This window comes from Poecilia mexicana, unplaced genomic scaffold, assembly GCF_051168715.1.
Source record: "Poecilia mexicana isolate PSO_F unplaced genomic scaffold, ASM5116871v1 scaffold_15, whole genome shotgun sequence".
Classification (NCBI taxonomy): Eukaryota; Metazoa; Chordata; class Actinopteri; order Cyprinodontiformes; family Poeciliidae; genus Poecilia; species Poecilia mexicana.
In genome coordinates, this window is record NW_028263384.1 from 27,814,800 (window position 1) to 27,824,920 (window position 10,121).

General features: G+C 41.5%; 1 protein-coding gene across 1 annotated transcript; it reads left to right on the forward strand.

Annotated features, from left to right (window-relative positions):
• Positions 1 to 3,131: 3,131 nt before the first annotated feature.
• Positions 3,132 to 7,487, forward strand: calm2a (calmodulin 2a (phosphorylase kinase, delta)). The gene is made up of 6 exons (XM_015007947.2): positions 3,132 to 3,283; positions 4,587 to 4,617; positions 5,457 to 5,600; positions 5,688 to 5,794; positions 6,127 to 6,262; positions 6,348 to 7,487. Exons 1-6 carry the CDS (start codon positions 3,281 to 3,283, stop codon positions 6,374 to 6,376), a joined length of 450 nt encoding a protein of 149 aa, XP_014863433.1. The 5' UTR covers positions 3,132 to 3,280; the 3' UTR covers positions 6,377 to 7,487.
• The last annotated feature ends 2,634 nt before the right edge of the window (positions 7,488 to 10,121 follow it).

The following is a 10,121-nucleotide window of genomic DNA, read 5'->3' on the forward strand; positions in this document are numbered from 1 at the left end:
ACTAGTAATTTCTCATCTATATTAAGGAATTATTGACTGTAAATAAGCTCCTATATCACACTGAAAAGTTATTTGTAAGTTAGTTTTGTCTTGCTTCAAGTGTACTAAAATATTTGCACTAGAAACTAAACCAAGAATATTTGGTAAAATGTTGTGTTACTATTTATATTTTGAGTTTGACTGCATTTCATAATAACTGGGATTGAAGTCTAACACATCTGAATGTGGTTGGTTTGATTTTATTATAAATTTCTGCCTTCAGATAATATATATTTTTTAGTGAATTGGCACTAGATAGAAGAAAAGGAAATGAAAAGTGGAAATCCAGGAAGTAACTTCAACCTTGCCTCTGCTAAGCTAAGTGACCTTTGAACCCTGCGGCACAGAAATTAAAACTGGTGATTATAAATGCGGTCTGGGCGCCGCCTGATAAGCATGTATTATGTGGGACAGCTAATATTCACAGAGCTGATAAGGAGGAAATAAAGTCAGCAGAGGTGTACACAAATCAATGCAAGAATAAATTATTACATTGGCATAAAAATTACACCCAACATTAATAATACAAATACTACAACATAATAAATGCTGTACTGGATGTTACGTCATACACATTGGGTTTGAGTTTTATTGACAATTATGTAAAGACTCATAGGTTTCCCTTTGGACCAGTTTTTATTGACCTTGATGGTAAAACAACCTCTTCTAAATTCAGAGACGTAACAACTTTTTTAAAAACCAGGATCTAAAAATATTTAAATCTTTGAAAGAAAAGTTTCTGTTTTTATTTGGTTGAATGGGAGAACTAAATGACTGAAGTTTGGTTTTCAGGAACATGGAGATTTGAGTTCAGCTTCTATGCACCACAAATCTGCATAGAAGATTTGATATATATCAAACTTATTTTGATATATATATATATATATATATATATATATATATATATATATATATATATATATATATATATATATATATATATATATATATATATATATATATATTACAGTTTTCTGTTTTGCAGAAAACTGCAAAACAGCTGAAACACTGAGTTCCTTTCATTAAAGACTAAAAACCCCACTTGTCTAGAGTTACTTTTGAACCATAATTAATGAAACATTGACCAATATATTTGATGTTGACACTTCACAAATGTCATGTTTATTGGTTTATTGTGTGGCGTCTTCTATGTGTTTGCATGTTTGGGTTTTTATGATGTTTGAACTACTTTGTTATTAAAATGCAAGGCAATCAAATAAACTTGATTGGTTGAGTTAATATGATATCAAAATGAACCAATTGGGAACATCAATATGGGAAAGGACATAAGACAATTTTCACCTGTTTGAAAGACTAGAACCAAGAGGTAAGCATGGATGTCCAAGCAAATTCACCCCAAACTCAGATTGTGGAACAGTCGGAGAAATATTAAATAATGTGAACATGTTTGAATTGCTTAGAAAGGTTCAATCAATCAATCAAGTTTATCTGTATAACACATTTCAGTAACAAGGAGGTTCAAAGTGCCTTACGTCATAAAAACACTAAAATAAAGTCATAAAAACAGCATGCAGTCACCAGTTGAGAAACCAGTAACAAACATTACATTTTGTCAAGTGCCAAATTATCAATACACATCAAATATGTTGGCCAATATTCCAGTGATTATTGGTCTACAGCAACTCTAAACAGGTGGGTTTTTAGCCTTGATTTAAAGAAACTCAAGTTTGTTCCAGATTTGTAGTGCATAGAAGCTTGACATGAAGAAGGAACATTTTTATCTAAAGTCAAACAGCAGGACAACTTGGATTTGACTAGACCATAAAAACACCAACGTACTTTGGTGAAATAATGGTGGTGGAGGGGTTGTGATCTGGGGTTGTTTTACAGTCATTACCTTGACCACAAACCACCCAATGTGGGTTTTCTAAGGCTAAATGGCTTAAAAAAAGAATCAAAGTGTAATAGCCTAGTCAAAGTCCTGACCTGATTGAAATGGTCAACGTTGGACCAAAATTCCTCCTCTACAATGTGATTGGAAGAAATATGTGGATTAAGTGTTGTATATTATGAAACTTTGCCTGTATTTTAGTGTTTCTGGGGTATTTTCAGGGATCTAAAGGTGAATTCACACACCTCCAGGTACAGTCATTTGCACATGCAACAGCTTATCTGGTCCTTGTGACAGATTTAGGCTTTTGTGCCGCCACCTCAGGAATTACATAATTTATATACTGACATAAATCCCTGCAGCACCAAAACAAATTTAAAAGAAAAACAGGACTCTAATTTGCTCCAGATTTTGACAGAACCACTTTGGATGGAAAGTCAGTTTTCATATCTGTGTATAAACTATGAGCTTTCCACATGTTCTGCACCTTGTATTTGATTTAAAATAACTTTATGTCCTTCTGCATCCTTCTGGATATCAGATCCCATCCACATGGAGCAGCACAATTAGGCCCAGAAATCTGCTGCAACCCCTGTTAAAGTTGCAGTTACTCATAAAAAATAATGCACAACACAAGCAATCAAAAACTGGAAACTCTTCAGCTCTGACACTGCACAAGTTTTGAAGTGATTAAAAAAGTTTTTTCTGAACTCTGTCAGTAACTTTACAAAAACAAAAACATGAACACAATACAAATATAGCAAATACATTTAGAAAGCTGTAATAGATGACAATTAAAAGTGGAAAAAGAAAGCTACTGGTGGCTAAAAACAGGAAAATCTTCCTGAGGCTGGAAAACTATGCAACAAGCTTGTCTGGTGCGCCTCTATGGCACTGACTGGATGTCTGTGGACAAGATGCAGCGGCAGCGCAGACCATGGGAGTGACGCATTGCAGGTACAAACGGACCAATCAGAGAGCGCGATTTCTTTCCGCGACGTTTTGTGCCTAACCACTTAATAGCAGAAAGTATTCATGCGCTGATATTTAGTGCACCGCCGAAACGCGCGGTGACGTCGGGTATCTACATAAACGCTTCTCCAGAAACAGTACTTTTATAATTAAGGTGTATTTTCATTTACCTTTGTATAAAACGCTGTTGTAAAATGCGATTTTCTAATAATGGAGCAACTGGAGATAGAGGAAGTTGGCGGAGTGATACCGAAGAGAAGGAGGGGTTTAGGACAGCCGTTAAAGGCGAGTCCAGTAGTCTCCGTCTCAGTGTGCTCGCAGGGCTGCTCGGTTCTAGTGACAGCGGGTTGCGGAGATTCTTTTAGGGTTTTTTTTAAGCGGAGTTTGTGGTGAAGTCGCTGCTGCACCTACGCTGAGATGGTAAGAACAATTACTTTATGCATTTAATTTTGGTTGTAGCACTTAATGTAACGTTTACAGAGCGTTATTAAGCTGAAACATAGCGTTATTACTGTATTTATTTTTATTTTAACGCATCTTCCTTATAACAGGCGTGCAGTGGTGTCAAACAATTAGTTGAATGTAACTAGTTTTATAAGCCGATCCGTTGGTTAAAACGCAAGATTGCAATGTTTGAGCATCATGGGCGTTGTTTGCTTCTCAATGCTGCTTAAGTCTAAACTGTATCTCTGAAACGCTCATATTGTTCGATTTAATGACTAAGAAAAAAAATCATCCGCACTTCTGCTTATATTCTGTCTCCTTTTACATGTATTGAGTATTTTATTTCGTCGTTTGAGTTAGATCTGTGGCTGAGCCGGCACATAACGGTTGCTAACCAGTTGTAGCTCTTCCGAGCTAGCATTTACCGCCAAATAATTACCCGTTTATTGTCTGGCGTGAATGAATGGTCGAAGCGCCTCCAACATCTGGGGTAATGTGCCGAGCAACGTTTCCCATTAGAGCCGCTTCCTGTTATATAATTATCGAAAAGAATGAAGGGGGGTACTGCTTCCCTTTTGAGCAGTTTTTTTTGTTACAGCAGCCTGCGCAGCAAGCTACACCCACCGTCTTTAGAGCTTTATGGGATGTTATTAGCATCCACTATGATTTTATAATGTTGAATTGCAGTTTAACTCTGGATGGTTTTGACCTTATTCAGCTCTTAAATTAAGAAGTAATGGCTAGATTTAATCAGCCCTAGTTAAAATCTAAATTGATTAGTGATCAATGTTGAGGAAGAGCTAATTAATGTCCTATAAATGCATTGAAACAGTCTCTTTTTTTCATCTTGACTACACTTTTTATTATTTTGTCTGGTTGTGATTTTTACCTGTGTAAGTAATGCATAATTCAGATATTGGTCCAACCTAGTGCTGTCCAACTACTCCAAAAGCGTTTTAAATGCATTTTTAACATATTAAAAGTTTTAAGCTACTGCAAATGGGAGAAAAACCCGCCTCCTTTTCAAAAACTACAGGAATCTTGCATTTAAACTACATATTTAGACATGCTAGCTATTGTATAATATAATTTGGGTCATCTTGTGTGGCATTTAAAGTGATATTGTTAGTTTTGTTTCTAAATGCATAATAAAAGCTTCACTAATCTAAGTAGTTTAGATTTTCTCTGAAGTTGAAGATCCTGGAAACTAAAAAAGCCTTTTGTGTTTCTGGTTCAGCCAGTTGAGATTGTGTTAATGGTTTCATTTCTGTTTTTCTAGGCTGACCAACTTACAGAAGAGCAAATTGCTGGTAAGACATGGCCTCATTGATCTCCCTTCCTTCCTCATAACCGGCTACAGCGGCCTCCGTTAAGGACTTGTTGTCTCGTGCGGTGGATTTACACTTTTGCCTTTTAAGGCATTCCACAAGGCAGCGTGCCGGTCATAAAACTGGAATGAAAGAAACTGCTGTTTGTGTTAGTGGATTGCTCAAGGACTCCCTTGCTGAGAACTTTGCATTTTCATGGCCGCTGCGTTGTATATGATGTAATCTGGAGGAGCTGTGAGGTGTTGTCACTCAGCTTTACATGCTGAGTACTTTACCCTGGGTGTGCTGGCCTTTATGAACGCAGCATTTAGGGTTTATTGTATGTGTGATATGCTGACCTGGGACTTGGATGTTGTAAATTATGAGTGGGACATCTTCCTGCTAACTGCTTGCATTTATTCATTGAGTCATGGTTATAATGTTAGTGATCTGCATTCTCTGTTGGATGGATCGCATAAAATTTTGCAGTGTTAGTTGTTGTATCCAGCAGCAATCCTTTGAAGTTCTTTGTTATCAGTAAACATAATTTTATTGTTGTGCTTATAGTTTATGACTCCAGCCTTTTATTTCCCGTTGGCCTCATCTTTACGTGTGTCGTTGTTTCTGGTCCCTCATGTCTCGGTACCGTCAGTGACATCCTGACGGTACCCTGATGCTGGGTCTCGTGATTGCTGTTTTAACCAGAAACTCCTCCAGTTGGAAGTGTAAACATCACCGCCCAGACGGTCCGCTCACGACTTGACCCCATAGCGTTCACAATCACTGCTGGTGTAAGGCTGAAAGGATTCCTTCACCCAAGGTGTTTCCTTTCCTGTCACCAGAGTTCAAGGAGGCCTTCTCGCTCTTTGACAAGGATGGAGATGGCACCATCACCACTAAAGAGCTGGGCACCGTCATGCGCTCTCTGGGCCAGAACCCCACGGAGGCCGAGCTGCAGGACATGATAAATGAAGTCGATGCAGACGGTGAGAATCGCTGTTTTTCTTAAAAACAAAGTTTCCAACTGTTAACAGCTGTTCCCGTAACGCTCCTGTTTTCTGTCTGCGGATCAGGAAACGGAACGATAGACTTCCCAGAATTCCTCACCATGATGGCCAGGAAGATGAAGGACACAGACAGCGAGGAGGAGATCCGAGAAGCATTCCGTGTCTTTGATAAGGTTTGTGTTTGGAGTCCATTTTCATGTAATCTAATCCAAGTTTACCCTAATTTCACACTGTAACTGGAAGACATTTTAAATATGCAAAATAAAACAAACAACAAAATTAGTTATGAAGTCTAAACAAAATTATCCTTAAAAAAAAAAAAAAAAAAAAAAAAGCTTGTTGAGACCAGACTGAAGTCTTTTGTCATCCAGTTCCTGGCATAAAGGGAAGCGATAAATCATGAAAATGGAAATTATTTTTGTTTTGATTAATTGTGACAGGCCTAGTTGATTAAAAAACAAACAAACAAAAAAAAAACTAAGTTTCTGCCTGACCTGATTTCCAGGATGGAAACGGCTACATCAGTGCTGCTGAGCTGCGCCACGTGATGACGAACCTGGGAGAGAAGCTAACCGATGAGGAAGTGGACGAGATGATCAGAGAAGCAGACATCGATGGAGACGGTCAGGTCAACTATGAAGGTTGGTAGTTAGAATCTCAATCAACCTTTTAGTGTCTTCCAGTGAAACAGGATGACGAGCTACAACTCTCCTCTTCCTCCCGCAGAGTTCGTACAAATGATGACGGCGAAGTGAAGGCCTTGTACAGATTTCTATATAAATTTGCCTTTTTTTCTTTGTGTAATTTATCTGTAAAATCTTAATAGCCCCCATTCGTCCCTGCCCCCTACTGCTGTCCAAAGGAACTGCATGTAAACTGCATAGGCTCTTGTCCCCATGTCCCTTTCTTTTGCTGTCATGGTGTTTTGGAGTGACGGAATGGCGCCCCCTGGAGGCCTCTGGGAGCCGGAGAACTTAGGATCTTTTGTCAAGTGAGCTCGGGGTCCCCTCCATACCTGGCGACGTTGGAAACCTGTCACCTGGTTGTCGCTTGGCAACACTGTTGGCATGGAAGCAATGTAGAGGAGTCTAAACTCTGCATGGACTATGGACAAAGTATATAAGGAAATCTCTCAGCATTGCACTACTGCAAAAAAATGACACGGGTGTATCTCCTTGGTACTCGTACAAACTCTTTTGTATCTGCTGTTCTATATTGGAAAATGACTAATCTTAACATGCTTTTTAATGTTTTACTCACTACTTTTACTTTCCTTTCTTTTCTTTTTCTTTATGCATGGCCGCTGGTCATGCCTCAAATAATCCATTCCAAGTTGTATATTTTTGTTTTCCAATAAAATTTACAATCTACCCATATTTGAAACCTGTCTTGTTTTTGCGGTTTTAAAATGAAACATTGAGTTTGTTTACCCTGTAATTGCTGTTTTTGTATGAGGACAGAACACTCCAATTTATAAGATTTGACTTTATTTTTTTCTTTTATAAAATGTTTAAACCCTCCCCTGTTATTCTAAAAAGCACTTAGGAGCATCAGCCAATGCCTCTTAATGTATTGAGCTCAAATTGGATTTGTTTAGAAATTTCAGGACCTAATATATGCTTGGTGCAAACTGGCGCGGTCATCAGTCCGCCAGCCGAGTCCCTGCTCCTCCTGGTACTGTCAAAGATGGCTGCCTTATGTTTATCTTGACCTTTGCCCCAGTTTGAGGTGCAGGTGAGAAGTGCACATCAGAAAACAATGTAAATAGAGCTGTTCCTGTTGGCTTTCTTTTTTTCTGAGTTTGTTACAGTAGCTTGCAGAGATACTGAAGTTGTTTGATGAAATAAAGCTCTATTGTAGACCTCTCTTCTGTCTGTTTTTTTATTTCAGCTTTATTTTCAGCTTTATGTATCTAAAATGTCTTAAAAAATGTAACTTGTGTGTACATAGATTTTTTTTTTACATATTTGAAACTCACCATGTCTTCGGTTTGGTATGAAAAATCCAAGCTGTCTTCTCCTGGTGCTATCTAGAAGGAACCAATCAGAACCAGGAGGCAGGGCTGTCATGCATTGTTACAGCTAGCATAGCCTGTTGTGAGTGCTAAAGCCAGTTAGCACAGCCACCAATGTCGGTGGATAAACGGTTTTCCTGTAACAGTAAGTTGTTTTTCTGCCATTAGCACAATTAGGAGGGTGTACATGAATTTGACAACGCCAAGACCCGCCGCCTGGAGCTGATTGGTTGATTTTGGTCGGGAGCAGTACATGTATTCAGATGACAATAGTAGCTCAGAGCATAAAGATCAATCATTTCACAGATTAAGTTCTGAGGCTTTGAATGCTTGCCTCTCAGAATATCAGTCAGGATCCAAACGGTAAAATTAGCATTTCAAAATTATTTCCAGTTTTGCAAAGATACCAGCAGGCTTGTTTTTTCCACTCAGCTTTGGACTAGGGTACTTGGTGACTACAGGTATGAAGAAGATCTTTGATTATTACCTCCCTGGAAATGATTTGGAGAGCAGTAACTCAGGCTGAGAGCAGCTTCTTGGGAAACAATATTTACTCTTCCCAAGGAAGAAACTGTCCCAGACAGAAGAAGAGAAAGTTTTATCTGAAGTTAAAACGATTGCTTTGACTTCTGAGATGACTGCACTCTCATCTATGGAAGAGAGCGCAGTCTTTGAGAAAAGCGGAAATATTGTTCCCAGAGAAACTGACCTGGACGGGAAAGTTTTCGCAGAGGAGGAGAAAGTTTTCTTAGAAATTAAAGTGATTGCTTTGACTCCAGAGAAGCCTCAGGTCTCATCTTACAGTGAGACCACAGTTTTTGGGAACAGTGGAAAAATTGTTCTCAAAGAAAAATCTTTCCCAGATGGGAAAGTTTCCTCTGAAGTCCCAAATATTACTTTGATGAACAAAAAATCGCAAAACTGTAACTAGGAAGAGAGCACAGTCTTTGAGAACAATTTTCCCTCTAAACCAAAGTAAAAACTTTCCCAGAAGGGAAAGTTTGTTCAGAGGAGGAGAAAACTTCCCCAGTTATTTTTGAGCAGGGTATCAGCAGTTGGTGACATAACAGCCTTCGCTGTGCGTTCATCAATGGAAGGTGTTGTCCTGGCTAAAACAACACCGCTAAACTGTTTGTTGCCAGCAAATATGATGGTTTCTCCTGCCAAAGCTGTTCGTCCTGTCTCTGCTGCTTGTCCTGTCCCTCCTGCCAAAGCTGTTCGTCCTGCCACTGCCACTTATTCTGCCCCTCTTGCCACTGCTGCTTGACCTTCCACTGCCGCTCATCCTGCCACTCCAGCCACTTCTGCTCGTCCTACCCCTCTGGCCACTGATGCTTGTCCTGCCACTGCCACTTGTTCTGACCCTCCTGTCACTGCTGCTTGACCTTCCACTGCCACTCGTCCTGCCTCTCCCGCCGCTTCTGTTTGTCCTACCCCTCTGGCCACTGCCACTTGTCCTGCCACTCGTCCTGCCCCTCCTGCCACTGCTGCTTGTCCTGCCACTGCCTCTCATTCTGCCCCTCCTGCCACTGCTGCTTGTCCTGCCACTGCCTCTCATTCTGCCCCTCCTGCCATTGCTGCTTGTCCTGCCACTGCCTCTCATTCTGCCCCTCCTGCCATTGCTGCTTGACCTGCCACTGCCACTCGTTTTGCCCCTCCTGCCACTGCTGCTTATCCTGCCACTGCCATTCGTTCTGCCCCTCCTGCCACTGCTGCTTTTCCTGCTACTGCCACTCGTTCTGCCCCTATTGCCATTGCCGCTCATCCTGCCCCTCCTGCTTTTCCTGCTACTGGCACTCGTTCTGCCCCTACTGCCATTGCCACTTGACCTGCCACTGCCACTAGTTTTGCCCCTCCTGCCACTGCTGCTTGTCCTGCCACTGCCACTCGTTTTGCCCCTCCTGCCACTGCTGCTTTTCCTGCTACTGCCACTCGTTCTGCCCCTACTGCCATTGCCGCTCATCCTGCCCCTCCTGCCACTGCTGCTTGTTCTGCCACTGCCACTCGTTCTGCCCCTCCTGCCACTGCTGCTTTTCCTGCTACTGCCACTCGTTCTGCCCTTACTGCCATTGCTGCTCATCCTGCCCCTCCTGCCACTGCTGCTTTTCCTGCCACTGCCACTCGTTCTGCCCCTCCTGCCATTGCCGCTCATCCTGCCCCTCCTGCCACTGCTGCTTTTCCTGCCACTGCCACTCGTTCTGCCCTTCCTGCCACTGCTGCTTTTCCTGCTACTGCCACTCGTTCTGCCCCTACTGCCATTGCTGCTTGTCCTGCCACTGACACTTGTTCTGCCCCTCCTGCCACTGCTGCTTGTCCTGCCACTGACGCTCATCCTGCCCCTCCTGCCACTGCTGCTTGTCCTGCCACTGCCGCTCAACCTGCCCCTCCTGCCACTGCTGCTTGTCCTGCCACTGCCGCTCATTCTGCCACTGCTGCTTGTCCTGCCACTGCCACTCGTTCTGCCCCTCCTGCCACTGCCGCACTGT